The sequence below is a fragment of the Colossoma macropomum genome, unplaced genomic scaffold (assembly GCF_904425465.1).
Source record: "Colossoma macropomum unplaced genomic scaffold, Colossoma_macropomum, whole genome shotgun sequence".
Lineage (NCBI taxonomy): Eukaryota > Metazoa > Chordata > Actinopteri > Characiformes > Serrasalmidae > Colossoma > Colossoma macropomum.
Genome location: NW_023494795.1, coordinates 1,866,259 through 1,891,753, shown reverse-complemented (window position 1 = coordinate 1,891,753; position 25,495 = coordinate 1,866,259). Strand labels below are relative to the sequence as shown.

At 41.0% G+C, this 25,495-nt stretch overlaps 1 protein-coding gene across 1 annotated transcript in view; it reads left to right on the top strand.

Moving 5' to 3' along the window:
- Positions 1-25,495, top strand: part of ift172 (intraflagellar transport 172) — a 73,110-nt gene that overhangs the window by 16,131 nt on the left and 31,484 nt on the right. Inside the window, exons 15-29 of the mRNA XM_036581168.1 lie at positions 671-783; positions 2,399-2,566; positions 2,676-2,812; positions 4,345-4,452; positions 9,000-9,084; positions 9,333-9,425; positions 9,511-9,588; positions 12,193-12,441; positions 15,062-15,140; positions 15,511-15,631; positions 18,231-18,375; positions 20,336-20,425; positions 20,661-20,758; positions 23,936-24,071; positions 24,224-24,340. Of these exons, the coding sequence (XP_036437061.1) occupies positions 671-783; positions 2,399-2,566; positions 2,676-2,812; positions 4,345-4,452; positions 9,000-9,084; positions 9,333-9,425; positions 9,511-9,588; positions 12,193-12,441; positions 15,062-15,140; positions 15,511-15,631; positions 18,231-18,375; positions 20,336-20,425; positions 20,661-20,758; positions 23,936-24,071; positions 24,224-24,340 (1,817 nt within the window). The remainder of the gene's footprint in view (positions 1-670; positions 784-2,398; positions 2,567-2,675; positions 2,813-4,344; positions 4,453-8,999; positions 9,085-9,332; positions 9,426-9,510; positions 9,589-12,192; positions 12,442-15,061; positions 15,141-15,510; positions 15,632-18,230; positions 18,376-20,335; positions 20,426-20,660; positions 20,759-23,935; positions 24,072-24,223; positions 24,341-25,495) is intronic.

Sequence of the window (25,495 nt, the reverse complement as noted above, 5' to 3'; positions counted from 1 at the left end):
ATTCGTCTGATTTCAAAATGATTTATTTCTCTTGTAAATCATTACAGATCAGTGCAGTGAACTGTAAATGGTTTAAATGAGCATAAAGTTTATTATGTAATTGTACAAGGTCTCAGTATGAACCTCCTCCAGCTGTACAGACAACATCAACTCCATAGTCAAACTCATCCCATACTGGATTGAGCATGTCGGGTGTCGCTGCACTCACGGCTCTTTCAGTGCGATTTCGGAGATCATCCAGTGTTGTAGAACCAACGACGAACGCTCTGAGCTGTTGGAGCTTCACTGCCCACGAAAATCACACTGCACAGTTATGACGGATTCACTCTTATTGAAGTGGAGAACGCAGAACGCTTTCTGCTCAGGGGTCTCATCTCCTCTCAGACTGAAGGAGCCATCTTCCACTGACAGTCAGAAACTCTATGACCCCCTCTTTCAATTGGATTGTGATTGGTTCCTCGGCCCCTCATGGTCGCAAAAAATATGCTGCTTTGAAATCGGATGAATCTTTTTGAATCACCCTGTAACACCGTAGTGCTTTGTAACAACGCTAAATAACCAACCTAGCATCAGTATTAAGGGACCTGCAGCTTGACTAATACAGTATGTTCAGAAGAAGTGATTAATAACTGATGAAGCAAAAACTTATCCCTCTTGTTCCCTCACACAGTGGACTTGGCTGGTGGTTATAACCTGGGGACTGTTAGCCACGACTCCAAGATTGACTGGCTAGAGTTGAATGAGACTGGTCGCAAGTTGCTCTTCAGGGACAAGAAGCTTCGGGTAAATGTCTCAGTTCTTGGGTTTAAGGGGGTCAGTCACGTTTGGTTGTTTGTTAATGTCAAAAGGGGCTGCATGGGTTTTTTTTACCATCAAGGCCATTACAGAGAAAAAAGTGAGGTCCAGTGGTGTCTTTGGTCATGTTTCTCAAGAATCCCAGAATCTGTTTATGCCCCGTCCACTAGCCCAGTGGTTCCCAGCTCTGTTCCTGGGCTTGCCCCTACACTGCATATTTCGGTGTTTCCCCTTCTCCCAGCATTCCTATCAACCTAATCAGCTGATTAACAAGTCCTTCATGACTTAAAGTCGGTGAGCTGGGAGCAGGTAAAACACCAGGAAGGGGGCGGCGGGGGGGGGCGGGGGGAATTGGGTACTCCAGGACCAGGGTTGAGAACCTGCACACTAGCACAACCCCTTCAAACCCGGACACAACCGAAACAGTGAATCCACAAACATGCACTAACGCATTTACTTCAAAGCCACAACAGAAAAGGCGTTCCTGCCAGCTGGGAATGCAGACCTGTACGAGTTGGAGCATTTGTTGCTGTGAGGACAAATCCTCAAATCCTCATATCTCCAAAACAGTCATTTTACAGAAGGCAGAAAAAAAACTTCTTAACTTTGAACTGGAGTTAAATGAACCAGGTTTTTTTGGAGTCATTTTGGAGCATTTCAATTGGTTCATTCATCAGCAAATATTAATGCAGTTTAAAGAGCAGCTGGTATTTTCAAATTATGTAAAAGATGAAAAATAAAGATATAACGTTTTATCCCAACAGCGGTTATATGTATATTTAATGGCAGAGTCTAGCGATGCATTTACATTTTCAGAATTGATTCTGGCATGACTATAAAATTATATCAGTTCTGGTTGGAAGCAACAAAAAAGAGACAACGACAGCTACGAGAAGGAGACATACAGTGGAGTTAATGAAGACAGCTTCTCAGTGTGAAATAAATTTACCTCAAGATATTTCAGGCAACTTGGATGAAATGAGATGAAAGCTGCCTTAGCTTATTTATTACAGGCAGCCTACAAGCCCAGCTCAGGTTTTCTGTTTCTGTCGAGTGTCCACAGAAATATGGAGTTTCATGGTTCAGAAGTCTGAGTTTTCCAGTCTGGTTCAAAAAGCCTAAACTTTAAATCCCTCTTAAAATCTTCAGGCATAAACTTATTAATAGTCTTTCAGTGCAATATTCACATTAATTCCTGCACAAGTCAGAAAATTCACTGAGATTAATAATGTTTATTATATATTATTATGTAGTTTCAATGCTAAATGACTTGCGGTAGGTTGGGGGCGGGGCTCATGCCTGTGCAGTGCTAATATAGCCACGCTGTATAGCTCTGGCCATCAGCTTAATAGGTTCTGGAATAAAACAGTTCAGTATCTCTAGAATTATATCAAAAATGTTGTGTTTCTGTTCTGATTTATTTAGAGGCCTGGAAAATTGATCAAGACTAATCGACGCTGTGACTGATCCTCTTTAACTTCACTGCCAGCGATAAAATGGAATGAAAGAACACTTGAGCTGTATCAACACCAGCAGTATGACAAAGCCTCTCTCACCGTTTTAGTGCTCTGATCGAGCCTCTGTTCTCTCTCTCTCTCTTTAGCTGAATCTGTTTGACATTGAAAGCGGTGTAAAGACCACCGTGCTGAGCTTTTGCTCCTACGTTCAGTGGGTGCCAGGCAGCGATGTGGTGGTGGCTCAGAACCGTGGGAACCTCTGTGTGTGGTACAACATCGACAGCCCTGAGAGGGTCACTATGTTCCCTCTGAGAGTAAGACAGAATATTTTAAACCTCAATAGAGAGAAATTCAGGATCAATCCAACCTCAAATGCTGAGAGCTGAAAATGATGCAGCCCTTAAGCCTGTGTGCTTTTTCCAGGGGGATATAGTGGATCTAGAGAGAACCAATGGCAAAACAGAGGTCATCGTGACGGAAGGAGTGAACACAGTCTCTTACACACTGGACGAAGGACTGATCGAGTTTGGAACCGCCATTGATGATGGAGATTATCACAGGTTAGTCTCAGCCTCAGACGCTCTACACACACATAGTCTGATGTCTATTACACGCTAAGCTGACCACAACCATCAGGATTTTGTCAGTTTCATTCTGATTGGCCAGGTGCAGAGCTGTGTGTGCATTTCCATGCAGCGAGTTTTATCAGCTTAAAGGGAAACACATAATTGCGAGTAGTGACTAACTGAGCCTTTCAGACTGAGATAGTCACTCTGAAGTTGGACATTACAGCTTTAAAAATTATTCACAAGTTTTCTTTGAAGCGTTTAATAGCTTTTAAGTGAGATGTCGGTGTTTGTTTATGCAATCATTTCCTGTGGGTTTGTTTTGGTTGCAGCCCAATTTTGAAAAACTGTCTGTCTCTATATGTCACACCAGAACAGTGCTCTGTGTTTAGTTTGCACTGTTGTACAAAACACTATCATGATTAAAATGACAAAACCTTAACTTTTAGCAATAGAGTAACACGTTGCAACACAAAAAACTTCAGCGATTAGAACCGATTAAAAAAATCATAAGAAAAGAAAAAATCTGCTTAGCTTATTAGGCTGTAAAAAATGCTGTTATGCCTATAGTATCAGTCATCTGAATTTTACATTCCTAAAATTGATACTGACATCAGGCACAAAATTTGCTTATTGATACAGGCCCACTCAGTGACCCCTATCCAGGTCACTCTTCAGCCTTTTTAGTTCCTGAAACATCTGAGCCAGGTGATCGGAATTCCGGAGTACATAAAAGAAGAACTTTAAAATTTCTGGATAAGAAAATCGGTGTAAACAAATCTCATTCATAGTCTCATTCAGCCTTGATCAGTCACAGTTGTTCACAGTGGTAGTGAGAGGAACCAGATGTTAGAAGAGTTTAACGCCTCTAAAAGCTCTCACAGAAAGCGACGCTGCCCAGTGCCTGAGAAACTGTATTACAGTAGTTCTGAGACTGAACTTTTGGCCTTACCCCTGTTTTACCTTTACCAACATTACGAACTCATTTTGATTTTTGGTCATTTTGGATAGTAAATAAAGTGGTTATATTTGTATTGGAGACATCATGACCCCTGATCTCCATCACTGTAAAAAATCAGAGTCAGCAAGCTTTTCTACAGTGAACTATTTCATAAACCACTGTGAACTTTGATTTCATTTGAGCCTTAAAATCGTGTGGATTTTTTTTTTTTTAATCACTGGAATTCCTCTTTAATTGTCTGTGTGATTATATTGGGTAGAACACGTGCAGACCTGGGGCGTCCTTTAGCCTTAAACTGACAACTTCTGCTTTGGACCCTTTTAGCCACTAAATGATGGACTTTTAAGAAGGTCTATCATTCACACTTTGTGTAAAGGGAAGAGTTTCAAAAGGAAACGGTGGATTTACAGGAGTCAATTACGACTCATGGGATTTGCTTCCTGAATGTCATCCAGGTGACTTGTGTGAGATTTTGGGTTAGGAGGGTGGACTTAAGTCTGATATATTTTCATTCAGACCTGCAAATATATTTGTTAACATTTGTTCATATTTCTACGCATCATAGAGCCACTGCATTCCTGGAGACGCTGGAAATGTGTGCTGAAACAGAAGCTATGTGGAAGACGTTGAGCAAGCTTTCTCTTGAAGCACGGCAACTGCACATCGCTGAGAGGTCAGCCTGGCAGCACCTAACGTATCATTTAGTCATGGCAACAACATCATTTTCATTTCATCACTCTCAGTGTTGAGCTTCTTACTTCATACTACCGTTATAACTTCGTAATACTGTTATATAAGCTAATTTGAGCAAAATTAGTGTGGAGACCAGAGTATGTGAGTGGAGTGGAGCGGCAGACATTCCTGATCAAGTGTTCTGTAATCACTCCACTCCGACTCCGCTTCGGGTTTTTTTTATTTTCCGCTCTTTACTCACATACTTATGGTATTTATTTTATGTCTTGAACATATGGACAATATACCGCACACTTTATTTCACGAATTATCTAAGTTATGGCTTTTATTAAACAAAAAACATTCTGTGCTAATCAGGCTTTATTCAGTAGGTAAAGGCTTAAAACAAAGAGCCAGTCACAAGCCAGAAAACTGCCAAATGCAGATGCTCTTAACATGATCTTCTTTATCCTATAGCAGCAAAATGGATATTGTGTAATATCTGTAGAACTTTGTTGCGATCACTACCCACTCTGCACCGCTCACATGCCCTAATGGATACACCAATATGGGATTTCAAAATACCTTATAGTGAATAATACTTTTATCAGTAGCCGAGTTGAATGAAATGTGATGGTTCTGCTGATGTTCGTAAGTAAGTATGTGGCTGAGATACCGCAGCTCTATCACTAACTAGGCTGGCTGCTCTAGCTGATGTTAAAAGTCCAGAAACTATCATTTTTCTGGCAAATAACATGTGGGCACATCATCCACTGAGGAGAAAATGCCTTGTGTAGAAGACGGCGAGTCCTCATCAGGCAGTGTGACAGTGGTTAGCTGTATTAGCTCATTAGCTTATCTAAGGAGGCGCCCTCTGTTACTCATCCAGCACAAAAACCTATTTCCTACCGATTTCCCTTTGTTTTTTTTTGGATAATAAGACACAAATTTTTGCAGCGCCAGTGCTCTCACCTATAAAGGCAAACCTACAGCCCTGCCTTATTTTGGTCCAAAGTCTGTTTGTTTTTGTTATAGTTATACCTTGTTTTCCTTCTCTGCAGTTAACTGGATATCTATTTGTGAGCTATTCTTAGGGATACTTGATTATCAAAATCAAAATTAGACTAAATGCACGTCCTGTTTAGCGGAAACTCTTGTCTGAATCCATTTACAGCAGTAGTTAAGACTGTAGGTAACACTGGGAGTCTTACCCACAGACTCTTGTTGATTTCTCCTTTCGGTACAGCAGTGTTGTGCTTCATGTATACAGTCATTTGTGCACTTACCTTCACCCAAACTGTGACCCCTGCCTGACTTGCACTGAGCATGTGCACCACTGTGATGCATTAGAATACTGCCCAGTCTGTATCCCGCATGCCTGTGTTTTTATGAATTTGTATTCGCGGATTAACTTGAGGAAATGTATTTAATCAGATCTGCTCTAATATTAAGGAATTACAAACATGCACCAGCCACACGCTAAAGCAGTGTTTAATGCTGAAACAGCTATACAAGTCGCCTCATTCTCTCTCCTAGTTTACTACTGCTTAGTATTAGATGGATGGATGGATGGATGGATGGATACTTTATTGATCCCGAAGGAAATGTATCAGCCAGTATCAGTCACACAACACAGCACAGTAATAATAAGGGTGGTACAATATGAAAAGAAGAATGTTCAGGCTCATTATGTTTCTTTCTATGGGTGAAAACGTTCAGGTTACAGCACACAGAGACGAGAGATACAGACAAAAACCTGCTCAGTGTTGCTGTTATTTTGGTTTAACATTAGCGTGTCTGTGGCTGAATCTCAAATGGCTCCTTACTCCCTCTGTAGTGCTGCGTAGGTCATTCAACATTACCAGGCTGATTTTTAGCCCTAATGTGACTCAGATCTGATGTTTTCAGAGCTGTGTGGACGCAAATCTGATCTTTTCAAATCCAACCTGAGCCACTTTCATATATGGTCCTAGATCGGATACGTATCCGATTCGTGGCCATGTGACCTTAATGTGACACTCAGATCAGAATTCATGTGCTTTTTTTCCACTGCTCTGCGCCATCATTCAGCGTTACCATGGCAGCAGCGCCGAACAGAAGTTAAAGCCTGTAAACGGTGGAAAAGCAGCTCATCTCACCTTTTTCTCCTTCGTCTCGCTCTAATAATGAAGCTGAGAGCTGATCAGAGTTAATGATCTTCTCAGCGAAGCTCGTTCTGCTCGTTAGTTTGTGCTGATGATGAACGTGATTCATTCACGTGACGTTACTGAGTAGGATGAGCTCATGAGGGTCATTTCAGGACGCCGGTTCGTCACATTAATGACAGATTTGAGTCACTTACCTAAATGAGTGTGAACCATCGTGTCAAAAAGAGATCAGATTTGAGCCAAAAATCTGATTTGAGCAACGAGGCTTGTAATGTGAACGTAGCCTAAGGCTTCTACACCCAAAGTGTATATTGCACTATATGTTTGCTAGGATGCTGTGCAGCTTTGACCTGAGTATAAATGTCTTTTATTCAGACATATAATGCACTGTGTGTGTAGAAGGCGTTATATAATGACCTTTATGGTGCGCACTACATAGGGGAGTTGAATGCCATTTAAGATTGAGCACATACACCAATCAGGCATAACATCATGACCACCTCCTCGTTTCTACGCTCATTGTCCATTTTATCAGCTCCACTTACTATATAGGTGCCCTTTGTAGTTCTACAGTTACAGACTGTAGTCCATCTGTTTCTCTGATACTTTGTTAGCCCCCTTTTACCCTGTTCTTCAGTGGTCAGGACCCCCATGGACCCTCACAGAGCAGGTACTATTTGGGTGGTGGATCATTCTCAGCACTGCAGTAACACTGACGTGGTGGTGGTGTGTTAGTGTGTGTTGTGCTGGTACGAGTGGATCAGACACAGCAGTGCTGCTGGAGTTTTAAACACCTCAGTGTCACTGCTGGACTGAGAATAGTCCACCAACCAAAAATATCCAGCCAACAGTGTCCTGTGGGCAGCGTCCTGTGACCACTGATGAAGGACTAGAGGATGACCAACACAAACTGTGCAGCAGCAGATGAGCTATCGTCTCTGACTTTACATCTACAAGGTGGACCGACAAGGTAGGAGTGTCTAATAGAGTGGTCAGTGAGTGGACACAGTGTTTAAAAACTCCAGCAGCACTGCTGTGTCTGATCCAGGAGGTGGTCATAATGTTATGCCTGATCTGTGTATTTTGCCCAGCTTTGTTGATGCCATTGTTATTGTAGCACTCGTTTTACCATATACAAGGTAAAACCACTCAGGTAGATAATCACAATTAGAGCGCTTTGTTTTCACTAATGAACGAGATGAAAGCATGTCCTGCGAGCAGGGAAGATGTGCATTTGTGTGAGTTCACAGTGAGTACTTAGTGAGAACTTCGAGAGAACAGTGCCTGAAACACAGTCAGGAAAAAAGTAGGCTGTGGTTCCTGGATTTGGTCTTAAAGGCCCTCTGCCCTGCGTGTTTTAGAGTTTTGCAGGCTTTAACTCATCTTCCTTCTTTAACTAGCTCTAAATGAGTTGAAGTGGTGTATAAGAGCAAAATGTGCAGGGAAGCGAAACTCCAGAACCAGAGCTGATGCTGCAATAAGGAAACAAGCTTGTTCCAGCTTTATTTGTGTGACTAAAGATGGGAAATATCTTCTCAAAGGTTCTGAGAATTTGAATTCCAGCTTTGTTATTATGGAAAAAGAAGTATTAGTTTGAAAACAGCTTAGACACTTTAGTAGGAGTTAAATATCTGCCAGACACCTGATTTGTGTGAGATTTGCCTTGAGACAAGTTCCTATATCAGCACATTCATACCTGCACATTCTGTTGCGATTCTTTTGCCCCAGTGTGTGTTTTGTTCTGTATGTTTTATGACTTGGAGCAAGAGAAGAGCTCTCGACCTGTGGCTTGTCATACAGTTGTCATACAGGAAGCAGCATCCTTGACAGCTAAAGATAACCCGAATGGGCTCGATATAGCTTCAGCAAGTAGCAGGCAGGTTTAGAATTCCCTTTTCACAGTACAAGCCGTCTCTGTGTTGGCAGGAGTGGGCAGAGCGGAGTTAAAAGTTAAATTTAATTGTAACGTGGCATCAATAATGCAAGGTACCGTGCGTTATGTGTGGGCCGATCTGCATAACGCATGCAGAGAAAAACAGTTTTGTTCATGGAGAAGAATGGAAATGAAGGAAAGGAAGAGAAATAGAGAGAGAGAGATGTCGAGACAACCACTAGGAGAGCAGCGTATCAGCGTGATGCAACTTTAGAGAAAGAACCAGAAATGTGGTCAGACCTTGACGGTCCTGCCTGAGTGTTTGGGTCTGAAAAGGAGCCTTTCAGCAGCATTCGGCAGATGATTTCTCCTAAAGTCACACGCATGTATATTCAGAACTGTTCAGTATTCTAGTATATTTGGAGTGTTTCTCAGGTCAAGTGACGTATTAATACTACGTAGAAGTTACTAATGGAAGATACAGAATCGTGCTGCCAAAAATGACATGCCTTTCTCATTGTTTTCCAGGTGCTTTGCAGCCTTGGGTGACGTATCCAAAGCTCGCTTTTTGAATGAAACCAACAAAATTGCTGATTCCATCTCTAAGGAATTTGTGAGTAGATAAACAGTTTTAGGTACATTGTTAAAACCATGTAGTATTAAAGAAATATACTGTCTTTAAACAGAAATTTGAAGTTCACAAAATGCTGCAAGTAAGAATTTCATTATGGAGGTTGATTAGTTTACATATGCAAATTTAAAATTCTTGAAACTACTTACAAATAAACAAAGCTCCTGATATGAACTGGAGCCAAGGCCAGCTAAGCTGTTGTTGTTTTTCCTCATTGTTCTTCACTGTAGGGTGGTGATGGCACAGAACATTACCAAGTGAAAGCCCGCTTAGCTATGTTGGACAAGAACTACAAACTGGCTGAGATGTACTACATGGAACAGGTAATTTTGTACTGAACTGTGTACAGTATCAGTATTGAGAGGTTTATGTGTAAATAAGTGGATATAATCATGTTGTTCCCCACAGAACGCAATAGATGAGGTGATGGAAATGTACCAGGAGCTGCACATGTGGGATGAATGCATAGCAGTGGCTGAGGCCAAGGTAACATCAGTGTTTAAGGAAAATAGAATAAAATCACATTTGCACAATAGAAGTGGATCAGTCAGGACATATTTGTTGTCCAGTTTTTTCTTCTTTAACGTAGCACTGAAGCTACGAGACTAATGTAGCTAACAAACACTTGTCAGTAGTCGGTTTTTTCCCTAAATGCGTCCCCAAAACTTCATTAAGGTTGCACTGACTTATCAATGAATAATAAAAATAAACAAATCTTCGCCGTGTATCTGAAAGCAGCTATTTTAGACAGCAGGTGTTGTGCTGAATCCTGACTCCCCAGTCACAGATTTCTTTAGTGATTTCTGTTGTTTCTGTTACTAAATAACTGTTAATCTCAACATTTCAAACTGAAGATGTGTTTTATAAGCAGAAACAACAGAAATCTAGCATTCCCATATCTGCGTTACGTGAGAGAAGTCGGAGAGAAGTCGGGTTTTATGAGGGAGTTGGAAATGCCTGTAGTCTAATATGGCTGCCACCAGTGTTCAGCTACACAGTGAACCTTTGTTCGTTTTTATTTTTCACAGTAATGCTGCGTTCACATGACAACGTTGGAAATACCTTTCTGTGCCTCATAGCGTTTGACTGGAGGCTGAATACACAAATGGAAATGACAGCAGTACCAGTGAAAATGGAGCTTTAGTAATGTAGATCGTGTATTTAAGGCGGTAAAAGTCAGGAGGATGCTCTGTACTGCTGTGTTGTATTATACCAGGTCAGGGGTGTCAAACTCAACCAGTGAAAGGGCCATATTACAAAATCCCAACAAATCTGAGGGCCAGAGAAAAAAAAAAATATTTAAATTTCATTTTTAATTAATGTTGTGCTGTGACCTGAACTGGCCACTGTTTATTCAAATTATGCAAGAACTTCAACAGTAAAATACAGACACATGTAGCAGACCTTGAAATATTACATGAATGCTTGAAATATTCAGAATTAAAACGTCCCCAGGAGCTCAGTGTTTTAAACCCACCTGTCTGAACTAGACTCCTGGCATCTTTTCTTTACTGCTGGTTCATTAAGACTTGGGCTCAGTTTTTGAGCTGCTGAGCTGACGTTACGTGTTTATAGTGGCTGAACTGCAGCTGAAATGCAGCCAGTGTGTTTGGCAATGTGACTAGTATGGAATTCTGTAGAGTTCTGTAGAATTGAGGTGTAGCCGCGGTCCCATAGATTGTTGTTGGGGTAGAAGAGTCAGAGCACATTATGTTGCAGTGCATGCTGGGGACTGTAGTGCAGCACATTGTGAAACGAGCCAATATTAATAGAAAATTAAAATATTTTTGTGGGCTGGACAGGATTGTTTGGCGGCCCTGATCTGGACCGTGTGTTTGACACATGGGGTACTAGGTGACCCTAGACTTTAACAATGGGATGTTTAGCATCCATGGCTCCTAAAAAAATCAACATCTGGTTTATTCCACTGTCACGGTTGATGGCTACAGTTGGGAAAATGTAACCGCCACCTGCTGGGGTGGCAGAATTTCCCGTCGCAGCTTCTTTGAAAACTATATATCCAGTTGCCTGTGTCTCTCTGTCGCCACCATGTACATGCGCCTACGCCGCACTATACCCTAAACTATTTAGAGAAATGTGTGAAACCATATTTAAGACCTAGATGAGCAGATTATAAGACATTTTGGGATGGATTTCCAGAAAAGATTTGGGTGATTATTGGCGTCTAGCTTTTGTTAGCAACAGTAGCCTCATAGCTCAAGTGCTACAGAAGCAAAATTTGGACTCCATGCATGTCATAGCAGGTTGACTCCATCTGAGTGAGTTAGATTTCTTTTTACCAAAGTATTCCTTTAAAATACACCCTATAGAGCAGGAGTCTTTAGATAAAATTAAAATTAAAGGTCCAGTTAGAGAAAATTTCCTTAAGCAAAGGTCCAGAACATCATAATGTCTAACTTGCATTATGATTCAGTGCCATATACTGTTTACTGAAGTAGCCTAGTAGGTATATCAACATCTTATACGGTCAACAACTGAATATCAAATCAAATAAAGTGCAGTTCAGTCATATTTCAATGACATTTATTGTCAGTTTTCTCTTTTTAGAGCACAGCGTGTAAGACAATCCAGCTCACTTTCTTCTCCGACAGCTGTTTCTTACCTCGTCCCTCCCCTGTGTGTACATCACTCACTTGAGTCTCGGTGCTCATCATAATGCACTGATCTGATTGGCTGAATAGCGTCACGTGTGATATTTACAATGTCTGCAATTGGTCTGTGAGTCTCCCGGGCCGCTAAAGCTACCGTAAAGGCTAGAAAAGCTATGCCGATTAAAATAGGACCACCCCTTCGAAATTAAATAATTCTCCATAGTTTATCGGTTATAGGTCCAGGTCCACATAGGACAGCGTCTGGGTCCAGACTCGGACCGCGGTCCGCCCATTAGTAACCTCTGCAATGGAGTTTACTGGACTATAGATGGAGTCGTTCATACAGAAACGTGTTCAGCTTGTACTGTTTACCTTTACCTGCTCCACGGCCATTGCAAATAAAAGTAGTTTTCAAACCTACTTTCTGTAGGTTTACTGCTGTTTACGACGTGATCATATGTGTGCTGTCCTTTCCCAGGGTCATCCAGAGCTGGACAATCTGCGGCGCAGTTACTACTCCTGGCTGATGGAGACCAATCAGAATGAGAAAGCAGGGGAAGTGAAGGAAAGCGAGGGTGACTATATGGGGGCTGTCAACCTGTACCTGAAAGCAGGGCTTCCAGCCAAGGCTGCCTGGCTTGCCATGAGCAGGGATGAGCTCCTGGCCAGCAGTGATGTCATCAACTGCATCACTGCTGCCCTCATCAAAGGGGAGTTCTATGAGAGGGTGAGTCAAACCTGAGTTCCTCCATGGAGGAGGCGTCACTTTGCCCTTATTTTTAACGAAGTGTACCTCATTTGTCCCAGTGGTTTTCACACACAACATGATCTTTCGGAACATGGTCCGTGTTAATGAGCTGTCCGGCTGTTGAGTTTGTTGTAGTTGCATTAAACATAGCTCAGTTTATTTACTGGTTTAGGATTCATTGTTTTCAAATCTAACTTTAATGATCTTAAAGTCATTAATATCACTGAGATTTAAAGTGATTACACTGTTTTTTAAAATTTCTGTGTAAAACGGTGAACAGTCATTCAGAGTGGTGTATTGTAGTAAAACTCCTAATTTCTTTATAATGGTACTGATGGGAACCAGGGGCCAGAAGAGTCTTGAGAAGAAAAGTTTTCTTAAATGTGTGTTTTTTTCAGAATTTTATGCTTAAAAAAGTTATTTTTCAAATAACTTCTTAAAAATTATATTTTTCCTTGACCATTTTCTTATTATAATAAAAAAAACAGTTCAGAATTATTTCTAAGAACAGGCGGTATTCTTTAAAAAAAACATTAGGCTTGTTTTAGGCTGTAAGAGCATCTAAATTTGTCAGTTTATTAGGGACACTCCTCTGCTGCTCTTGTCCTTCGTCGTCTCTTGCTTTCCACCATCACTTTCTGCCACAATTATCTTGTTTTCCGAAGGAGAACTTTTTTCCTGCTAGCTGTTTTTTTTCACCATCACCACTGGTTCTTGTTTTTGAGTTTTTGAATGCTTGGCTGGATGTTTTTCCTCCATTTTGCTGTCCTCTGTGCAGATTAGACTAAATAACGGAAATAAAGATTAATACAAGTTTAAAATGTATCTTGCCTTGTTTATGGTAAGATGCAACATAGCCAAACAGAAACACAGTGAAGATTTTCTTAAGAAAATCGTAAGGAAATAAATAAGATTATCTTAAGAGAATATTTGATAATTTAATTTTTTTGAGAATTGCATTTAAAGGGAAACTTCCCTGCTTTTTCAAAAATCCTACATAATTAATTAGTTAAGATGTAAACAAAGTCATTCTGAATGGTTTGGTGTGAAATGCTCAATTTTAGAGAAACTAGCGAGACGAGTCTAAATCTTTCACAGTGGTGGTGATAGGAACCAGGCGTCTGAATGAGTTTATTGCCTTTAAAAGCTTCCACACAGAATGTTATGACATGAAATGGTTATGAATACTCAGCCTGATGTCTCAGACACTGTTTTACTGTAGTTTTGTGATGAAGCTTTGGCCTAAAATGTATTGTAATCAGTTTATTTTAATCCATTTATGGTGGAGGGATACATGGGTGGCAAAATAGTCTGCAAAGAAACCTTATTTCAGATTTTCAGATTATTCCAGATTCAGATTTCTGATTACATTGGATAGTAAATAAAATGGCTATATTTTGGTTATAGACATGGCGACCCCTGGTTCCTATCACCACCACTGTAAAGACATCAGAGTCTGTAAGTTTCTCTGCAGTAAACCATTTCACATCAAACCACTCTGAACGACCCTGTTTACATCTCAGGGACTGAATTATCCAGAAATGTAGAAACATTGGTGGAATTCCCCTTTAAGAACACTGGGCCTCATTTCCCAATATCTTCCCAAGCTTTTCCTTAAACTTGTTCTTGACTAAGGTCCTAAGAAAGAAGTCTACATCAGATTTGTCACATTAACCTGCAGAAATGTTCTGACCTCTGTTCTTACCTAAGAACAAATCCTAAATAAGAGAACATTGGTGAGTCAGAAAAATGTGAAAACTGCAAAGTGGGTTTAAGAAGAAATTTCTTCTTGTGAATTGTTTGAATGAGAACCTTTGCAGGTTTTTTCTTAAGAAAGCTTTGGTCAATCCAGCCCCAGGAGTCTCAGTGTCTACAATGCATATTTATAAATATAATATTCTCAATTTACTATCCAAAACAGCAGCGGCCACCTGTGTCTTCTAGGTTTTTTACATGTAATGTCAATAATTGTGGAAAAGTGGAAAATATGGAGAAAAAATGTTTTGGGTACGATTTTGCCATACACCTCTCCACCATGAAAGGATTTAAAAAATATATGTTTTAGGCCAAAACTTCATCTCTGAACTACCGTAAAACAAAGTCACAGGCATCAGGTAACATTTATAAACTTTTTATGTAATAACTTTATGTAAGGTAGCTTTTAGAAGCGTTAAACTCTTTGAGTGTCTGGTTACTATCCAGCCAAGTCAAAGTTTATTTACGTGGCGCTTTTTACAACAGGTGTTGTCACAAAGCAGCTTTACAGAAAAACCCGGGTCTGAGCCCCCATGAGCGTCGCCAATGGCGACAGTGGCAAGGAAAAACTCCCTAAGAGCAACAGGAAGAAACACTGAGAGGAACCAAGACTCAAAAGGGGAACCCATCCTCCTCTGGACCACACCGGATAGCAAAAAGCACCCACTCTGAATAGTTCTGACTCAGGAAGCTTCTCTAGAACAGAGCTAGGGTTAGGGTTAGGGGTTAGGGGTTAGGGGTTAGGGTTAGGGGTTAGGGTTAGGGGTTAGGGGTTAGGGGTTAGGGTTAGGGGTTAGCTGTACGTACCAGAAGACTGATCTTTGTTTTTTCCCTACCACAACAGGCAGGTGACCTATTTGAGAAGATTAAAAATAACCAGCGGGCTCTGGATTGTTATCGTAAAGGCAGCGCTTTCAGGAAAGGTGAGTGTGGTTTAGAACCAGTTCAGAGTGTGACAGAAAGTGGCTGCATTGCAAAGAGAATTTCATATGATACGGATTGATTGATATAACAATTATTGTTAATTCTTGCAGAGTCTACTTTCTGACGGTGTTGGGTAGGAAAGAAGTGTTTGCGAAGTGTTGGTGATAATATTGAAAGTGCAGTTCTTTCTGCATTACAGTGCAGATTCTCCCCATTTCAGATGAATCGTTCTGTAGATTGAGCTCTGAAACGCGGAGAGTTGTTTGAGGAGATTGTAGTCTAAGTGCTACCGAGATTGCTCTAAAACTTCAAACTACAGGGGATATTAGCGAGACCAGTAGCGTGACCAGTGTACATCCGTCCACACAGCTGTGGAGCTGGCACGTGTTGCCTTCCCTTCAGAAGTGGTGAAGCTGGAGGAGGCATGGGGAGACTACCTGGTCCAGCAGAAGCAAATGGATGCTGCCATCAACCACTACATAGAATCGGGGTGAGTTTTAGGACTGTTACAAACTGCACAGTTCAATGTTTTCCCTGGAGCAACACACTTCGTTCAGCTTTTGAAGCATTTGTTAAAGACCTGGTTTGTATTTAAGCCTAAATGACTTTTCATTTCAGAATTGCAGCTCTGCTCACACTACACACAATCAATCACTTGTAATCTGTTGTGCGCCAACGAGACTCGTACCGTACAGCGTCTTTGAACTGGAGAGTTCTCTGAGAAAGTGTACTGTATGCCCAGACACCACTGTCTGTCATGTGACACTGTGCAGAAACAAAAAATAAGAGAATGGAAAAGAGGCTGCTCCTACTCCTAACTGTGTAGGGACAGTGAAAGGACTGGACATTTAAATTCAACAGCTTTATGGTAAAAAACAGATTATTTAAATACTACAGAGTATTGGAGAATTGGTCAGTAGTAGTATCCGTGAACCCTTAGGCATCCTCATTACAAAACCTGGACTGGAGGCCTAGATTACATTCTGTCTTTGTATTGGAATTTAAAAAAAAGTTAGACGATAATCCTGCCCTGAGCCGTACAGCCTGAGCAGCCTAATATCATTTTTCTCCAGTAACCCCTCTGCCATGATCTGGTTGTTCACACATCAGTCCCTTTCACTGGCTATTGCCCATCGCTGGGTTTAATATTTGTCCAACATTAGCAAACATTAATTAACATATTGCAGGTACCTAAGGGTACACAGTATAGGTGGCTAATATTTGCCACTAAATGTGACATTTTTTTGTTATCAGTTCAATTTAGTGGTTGGCATTTTCATTGTTTTAAACTCAGCATAGTAAAGCTGTGTATTGGCAAGAACCTGGCGATACGATACAGATCATAATACAGAGGTTACAATTCAGTATATTGTGATACTGTACGGCCATATATTGCATTTTTTTTCATCGGATTTTAGGAAAACTGCCGTAGTGTAAAAAAGCACCATCATATGCATGAAATTTGAGTGAATAAAAAAAGCTTTTACTTTTTAGAACAGTGGAATCTGCATTTGCATTTATCACCAACATCCAACAGCACTTATTTATAGGTAGAGCTCTACATAAAACCATAGGTAGGACGCTTGACTGCCTAAATCACATGAAACTGACATCAGCTTGCTATTCACCAGCTTCTTGTTCAAATTTTCCTGTTCCACCTTAAATGGTGCAGCAGTTATTATAACCCCAGAGGCACCAGAACATAACTACTGCACCATTTAAGGTGGAACAGGAAAATTCAAACAAGATGTTGACGAATAGGAAGTCAGCTTCGGCTTCAGCCTCGTCTAAATCTGCTTATCAGAAAATGTTACCAGCATTAAATCACCTTATCGGGTAAGTGGTAATACACTCATCACCAAAAAAATAGTTGCACCCAGAAAGAAGTGTCGGATTTTAATGCTATTCTGTAGGAAGATGAAGGTCATCTTAGACTGATATGGGATATTTATTGAGCTACACATACAGAAGTCGTGTCTCTCAGTTTGGCGTCAGGCTGTAATATTTGCTAACACAACATGCCAGACGTCTCGACATGGAGCTGTAGAGGTTCCTAATGGTGTCCTGTGATAATCAGCTTTAATATTCTCTCTCAGTTCCTGCAGATTTTGTGGTGGGGTCGGAGGGTTAATAGCGTGTCCAATAGCACTCCGCACATTTTCAGTCAGGGATAGGTCTGGCGATGCAGCTGGCCATGGCATAGTATCTGTGTGTTCAACGCAGCTCTTGAGACGGCAGCGGTCTGCGGACGAGCGTTGTCCTCATTGATGTAATGTTGGGCTGTCAAAGTGCCTGTAATGAAGACCAAAGGTGATCTGGCATCGTATGAAATTGCACCCCACACCACGACACCAGGCCTTCTGGACTTTTGATGCGTGAAAAAAAACCATTCACATTGGCACTGACCACGGTGCCTCCACACACGGATTCGTTGGTCGTCTCCACCAAGACAAAAGCAGGGCTCGTCACTGAAGATGACCTGCTGCCATTCTGAGTCGTGGCGTTAAGGGCAGTCGCCGTAATGGTCTGCGTGCATGTAGTCCTGCGTCAAGCAGCCGTCCGCCAATGGTGCTGGCACTAACAGGATGACTCACGGAGGGCTTCACTGCTCGCTGAATGTCCGCAATTGTGACTGTTGGGTCACTCCGCGCATGTTGGTCACTCCACGCATGTTGGACGTGCAATGGGGCGACCCTATGTAGTCAGTCAGGTGCAGCGATAAGGCACGTCCTTGCTTACGTCACATGTGTGACCGAGCATAAAACTTGAATCCTTTGCATGTCTCACAATGTAAAACCTACCCACCAAGTTTTATTCCTGTTGGTTGATTCCTTCTGGGTGCAGCTGGACAATACAATAGACTTTACAATAGACTTGAAGTAAGGCTGAATTACCATTAAAATCACAAGTTACTACACTATACTAATGATTTGGGCATGCTCCCGCGATGGGTAGGACAGACTGTTAGAACACCTGTCTTCAACCATCTAGCATTGCTAGTCAGCTTCAAACTTCATGGAGCTAAAACCCGTGTTGTGTTACTGCATTAGTCTTTCCTCCATTTCACTTCCTCCATTTCCACAATGAAGGTGCTCTTCCAAGGCGGTGGAGGCGGCCATCGGGGCGCGGCAGTGGAAGAAAGCGCTGCATATCGTGGAGCTGCAGGAGGACAGATCTTCTGCCAAGTACTACCTGAAGATTGCCCAGCACTACGCCTCCATACAGGAGTTTGAGGTAGGAGGGCGCTGGCTCTAGACTGGCCTTGAGACTCAGGGCGCATGTATTAAAATGATGATGAATAGTAGAAAGAGACTGTCTCACATTCATCCTTTTATTAGGGTGAACAGCTTTTAAATTGCGTTCTATAGGATGACCTCTGTCTTCCTTCGTGCCCAACTGCCCAGTGACCCTGATGTATTGAGCCACTGTGAGTTTGTGAAAGGTTAAAAGTGATACGTAATTGAAGAGCTGACCCAAGGGCTGCAAACTGTGAAGAGATCTGAAAATGTTGTAGGTGTTATTTGTCTGTTATAAACACTAATCCTGTAAATCTAATGCCATTGTCAAGGTTGTGGTCGTCTGGCCGATTAAATAAGAGGTCATTATGGTCTTGAGTATGAGTGGGCCTGTTCTAGGTCATTGAGATGCTTTGTGCAGTCTTTTCATTAAAGGCAGTTCAAACAACTTAGATATTAATGTTTTGAAAGGGTATTTGCAACGTTAGTCAAATTAATTGCAGAAAAAGGTTTAATGCCAGATCTGTCCAGTGTACTGCGTCTCAGCACTCGTCCTGCCTGAAGTGTTGCTCCGACCTCTTTTTGTGTCCAGAGCTGTGTTAAATCCTTCTGCATAAAACAGTTCATTTGTTTTCTATCATTACATCATTTATCATTTATGATTCCTCACAATGCAACAGTCTTAAGTGGAAACAATCATATTGAATCGTATACATCTGTAAGAATTTTATTTTAAATGTCACAAATCAAATTAATCAAAATTTAACAACAAAAGAAATTTGTTTAAACAAATTTGTGATATTTAAACAAGTGCATGTAAAATTCCACTCCAACTTGACCACCACAGCACGTTAGTGGCTCAGGCAGTGGTCACAAGCGAATCATGGCCATGAACAATGCAGAGAAGCCACTGCCCAAGCACTGCTTATCGTAAAAATAACCCCAAAATACTACTGTCTATTTTGGCTTTCAGTTCATTTTAATTAAGCTTTGACAAGCAGATGCTCTATATGTGGACGCCTTGTACAGTAGTCAACCAGTCATCACATAGTGCTGATTAGCTACAGCACCAGGTGGTTCCTAAGAAAAAATCGGCCAGCACCCCATTAGCACCCCCTATTTGATTCGATTATCATGATATTGCAGAAATGACTGAAGAATGAAGTAGGAGACACTACAGTGAACACAAATGAAGCTCTTTATTCGGTAAATAAAAACAGGTTTACTGAACTTTAACTTGGAGAACACGACTGAGTTTTGCAGCACCTACAGCTAAACAGCATCCTGTCCTCCTACGCAGAGCAGCAGAGGTGCTGCAGTATTAATGCTGTGAGAGACCATAAGTATTTTCTGAAAAATCATTTTAAGATGTTATCTGAAGTGTAGGCCTTTTTTCTCAACAGCCGCCCTGCTTGTAAAAGACTCAGTGTACTTCAGTGATAAACAAATTCAAGGCATTACAGTACATTTTATTAGGAGAGCCATCAACAGAATTTCTAGCCCTTTAAGAGCTGTTTGAATGAGAGGAGTAGAATCATGGAGTCAGTCATAGTAACAGCCTGGGAGCAGCTGGGCTTCAGGGTGGAGCTTCAGATGGATCAAACTAGGAAAATGCAATGGCGTTGAAAACGTTAGTGGCGTTAATCATTATCATCATTACTACTGTGATTGCAGAATTCATTCGTTGATCAAATTGTTCTTAGTTCTCTTGATTTTTGAGTCAGAAAACAATGAGTTATGAATTGTGAATCAAGTCTAATTAAAGATTCACACCCCTAGCATAACATCTAGCATATTGTTGCTGTCTCATCAAAAGCTGTTTCTATAGGCTGTTTGAAATAGTCTAGATCATTTTACATTAACATTCAAGTTTAAGAACAAGTTTTTCATTCTATTGAAAAAAGTTTTGCTTTGTAACAACAACATGCTAACGCACAGTTTGTCCATTGCATCTGTAGGTAGCAGAGCGCCTGTTTGTGAAGGGAGACCACATCAAAGATGCCATTGACATGTACACTCAAGCAGGGCGATGGGAGCAAGCACACAAGGCAAGAACCTGATGTTCTTCTGGAGAACCAGAAATCACGTAGAGTAAAAAAGGCACACACAGAGAAACGGGTCGCAGCTCGGTTTGACTGGCAGAACTTCAGAACGCAGCCAGATGATTAAGATGAATGTTTAATGATTCCATTGCTGGATTCTCATCAGGTGATCTTGAATTACTCTGATCTGTAAATGAAGAATATGATTCACAAAAAATTCTGTTCATAATTTTCAACCCAGCTTGCTGTGAAGTGCATGACTCAAGAGGAAGCGTCTTCTCTCTACATCAGCCGAGCGTACGAGTTAGAGAAGGAGGGAAAGTACAAAGAGGCTGAAAGGTACAAACACAAACACAAACACAAACACAAACACTCTCTCCAGCCAACTTTTTGTTTCACCTGTCCATTTTCAGAGTTATTGATCAACACAGCCAGCTGGTGAAGTTAATTATGGATTGTATAGCCCTAGCTGGCAAACGGCTGCTGATGGTGGATGGAAAGGATATCAAGAGGCTGCTTTATATTTCAGTCACTCTTTCGTGCTCATTGTTTAGGCCAGAGTAGGTCAAAGTCTTACAGCAAGAAATTGACAAGGAAAAGTGTTCGGCTTGTTGTGCATCGACAGCGAATTGGACTCTGATAAGGTGATGTATGATGTGGTTCTGGGTTAATTAAATTCCAAAGGCAATCATAACAGAGTGTGTCCTCTCCACACTGGCTGCAAAAGCAGTGTGACTTAGAATGTGATAAAGTTTAATTTACGTATCCAGATAATAAAATTTTACACTGTTTTAATCTATAATGTGTAAAACTGGCTTTACATGGTGAAACTTTCATGCAACTAGTAGTGAGTTGCCTGCAACATAGGATAAGATAGAACTATAGGAGTATTCTGTATATGTTTTTCTATTGTGTGTATTTTAAGCCTCTGAAAGTAAATGTTTAAGTAGCCATTACGGTTATAGCCAACTTAATGTCTCACTCATCTTACAAGGTAATCGAGGAGCACATCTCAGTCTCCCCTTCTGTAATAATTTTCATCATTTGGAACTCAAATGAATCTGACCTCTGTGAGAAAATGAATCTAGTTACCTGGATCTCAGTGTCAGCTGGCTAACAAACTGAATAAACTGTGGGACAAGCAGCCGTTTAAAGAGCTGTTAGCGTTAGCTGGTTGGTTAACGTGGCTGGTTTCAGCTTGAAGAATATTATATTTGTTGTCATGGATCAGGAAACCATCAATTGATCGGTAAAATCAACCATTTGCAAACATATCGTTCAGTGTTATAAAGTGAGATGCTGTCGGCTTTTTAATTTGCTGTTTCATGAAACTTGTTTCACAAAAACACATGCATCCATCCATCCATCCATCCATCATCTAAACCGCTTATCCTTCTGGGTCGCGGTGGGGTGCTGGAGCCTATCCCAGCTGTCATTGGGCGGAAGGCAGGATACACCCTGGACAGGTCGCCAGTCCATCACAGGGCAGACAGACAGACAAAAACACATGCAACTGTTGCAAATGAGTTTCAGTTGAGTAGCAGGAGGCTTTACATTATACAATGTGCAGTTTAGTTTCATGTAGGTTTCAAGCAACTGAAATTGCGCAAACATATTTTTATGTAAAGTCAGCCTGAGGCCCTGCTAATATGGATCAATACCAGTTATACGGAATATTCTAATATATGGTAATTAGCCAATATAATTTATGATTGCCACAAATTAAATACTGCAGTAGATGTAGCTAAACAGTGTTTTATTGACTGATATTTTCAGTTGGATGAATTAGCAAATATTGTTGTTTCTCAACTGTCAAATTTATTAAACTAAACAGAAGAAACTAAGCAATAACCAAGCAATAACCAAGTCCCACCCTGCTTAGCTTCTGAGATCAGACAAGATCAGAGGGTTCTCAAAGCTGTTTAACTGGGGCTGTTTGGCAGTACAGACCTTTATCGGTACCCCAGCACACTTTATAATCCAATAGATACAGACGTCGTTTTCTTGCTTGCTCAATAAAGACGTCTTTTCACTGTATTCAAGGATGACGTTCAACATAAAGGCAAGGCTGAAAAGCTGACCGTCCCAGCTGGCCTTTCATCTGAACACTAGCCAAACCCGAATCTGACAGGACGTCCCTACAGCACTCAAGAATCTGCCCTCAGAAAACCCAGCCATTTTGCTCAAACTCCATTTTCACTTCCGTTTCTCACCAATCAGCTTACAGCACCTGATTCATTTCTTAGCGGTGAAATCTTCTCCTCAGTGGACTGTCCACTTATACCAATACAGATTTGATCTGCTTCTCCGTTTCTTGCCAATCAAATCACAGCAGTTCCCAATTCCACAGAATCGGCTCTTATATTAGTGCATAGTGTTCTGCTGATATCTAACCAGTGAAATGTTCTCGGCTGTGAACCACCAGTTTCTGAACAGTAAAAAAATCTCTCATGTTTCTCTTACCAGTCAAATTGCAGCAGTGCCTGTTGCCATAGCAACTACTATCTAAGTTAAAAAGAGTTGCAGGGTTTTTGTTTGTTCTTTTTTTTTGTTTTTGTTTTTGTTTTTGTTTTTTGAGGAGCTGTCGTTTGTATGGCTGTTGGTGCTAACTACTTAACTAGTTAATAGACTCTTATTTTTCTTCAGTTTTCTTAGTAGTAGTTTTCTCAGACTGAAGGTTAGAAAGTTGGCATATGAGCATTAATCATTGAACCATCAGATATCAGTGATTTCCTTAGTTCATGAGTAAATAAGCCACTAAGTTGCTGTGCTTTACCAGCTGGTAGCCAACCAGCTTTACCAGTGCGGCCCTGTGGAAATGTCAGAGACCACCCTTTTATATGTTTACTTACCAACCACAAGTTATTCATGTTTCAGTGTCAGAAAAAAAGCAGTTAACACACATCTTACAGAATTTTTTTCAAAATTAGTTTTTCAGTGTTCGCCCTTTGCTCACCCTTTCCTTTATTATAGCTTCCATTCTTTTCAGGAGACTTTTCAAAGAAACCTGCCGGGAATGTTTTCCACTCCTCCAAAGTTCAGTCTTAGAAGTTGGTTGCATTTTCTTCCTCTCATGATACCAAAAGCAAATTTAGACTCATCAGTTGAAAAACCTTAAGTGTATAAAATTTCCAGTTTCAGTGTTTTGGTGCAAATCTTCTTTTTTTGTTTTCTTATTTCTTTTTCTCAGCTCACATTCTTTCAGACCTTAGAGTTGATAGAAATGCCTGTGGGTTTTTTCAGATCCGATGCAGGAGTTGAGCTTGATTTTCTCTCATCTCTCAAACATGAAGGCTTTAAGTAACGTTTCGTTTTGTGTGAGCAGTTTTATTTCTAATAGTGACCCCAAAGATCTTGTGTTTACTGGCCCATTTAGAATAGAAATGAAATGAACAGAGGTGTGATCTCTGACTTTGGCACTGATGTGTTGTAATAAGCCGTAAGGGATAAACCACATGTTTCTTTGTAAATGTAGTTTTCAAATGTTTTATCTGCTGCGTATTCAACTTCTTTCAGGCTGTTTGTCACGGTCAGTGAGCCCGATTTAGCGATCACTATGTACAAGAAGAACAGGATGTATGATGACACAATCCGTCTGGTAGCCAGACACCACAAAGACCTGCTGCAGGAGACGCACATTCACTTAGCCAAGGTGAGACAACTTGATTAAAGAGGTCAGCATTGTCTGAGAGTTTATATCATAATTTGTCTGCTGAGATCTGTCTGCACTGGACATTTACCTGCTGAACTGACCCGTCTGGCAGGTTTCAGCGCAGCTCTCCTAAACACTGCTGTGCTTTTCAGGAGCTGGAGGTTGAAGGACGCTTTCAGGAGGCTGAGTATCACTACATCGAGGGCCAGGACTGGAAGGCTGCAGTCAACATGTATGGCACTAATGATATGTGGGAGGAAGCCTATCGGGTATGTTCCTGCTAACCTACTGTGTCGCCTGTGTGTGTACAGGAATGCTTCACCTAAGACAGTAAGGAGACATGAAAGAAAGCAGAGTTAGTGGTTCATTTTCATTATTTGACTAAATGAAGTAGAAGTAGTATTGCCTGCACACTGCTGAGTTAGACAAGTCTAGCAAAAGAACATTTTTATTCCATTCAAGAGCAAAAAACCAGACACAAACCGAGCGACGTTTCAGCTTCTTGCTATCATCAGCGCTCTTGAACCGACTCTCTCAACCTACGTCCTTTTAGAGACTCAGACAGATTGACCTCACCTGTGTGGGTTCTGCTAGGACAGGGGTGCACAACTCTGGTCCTAGAGGGCCAGTGTCCAGCACAGTTTGGTGATTTACCTACTAAGACACTGGCCCTCCAGGACCGGAGTTGTGCACCCCTGTGCTAGGGCCTTCTTACAGGTGACAGTACACCAACAAGGAAATATACTCAGTTTGCAAAAACAAAAATCAGAAATCAAAAACATCAAAAACATCAGAGACTATTTCAAAATAATACATTCATCAAAAACAGTCTAATTTATAGGAAACAGCTGAGATTACGATCCTCAGTCTTACCGTTAGGAACCAAAGATAAAGGTTCACAAATCCAAGAAGCCTCCCTCTGTAATAGTCTTTTGTCCCGATCTCCCTTCTTCTTCATCAAAAACCCTCTCGATACCCAGGAAACATAAATCTGTAAGAGAATATTTACCTCAAAATGACGGAAAACCAGAGACACGTCATCCCGTCTGGGAATTGCGCTCGTGTTCAATAATTCTAGTATGCGGAGCTCGTCTAGTTTTACATATACAACATATAATAGAGGACAAGGGCACATGATGACATAGACAATGTGTGTGGATCTACAAGTTATGAATTGTCTAATATTATGTTTTCAAAGTTTGAGGGTGTGTGTAAGATTTACATTTCACAAACTGAGAACAAGAGGAACAGTTTTGACAAGGAAAATGAGCTTGAACATTGGAGAGAGTTGCAGAGGCAGTGGTAACGTGTGTATCCACATGTAGTAATAATAATAATAATAATAATAATAATAATGTACCAGTTTGTCTCCTAAATTTTCTCCCCTAGAAAAGAAACAGAGGGGAGGGTTTATAAAAAGATCT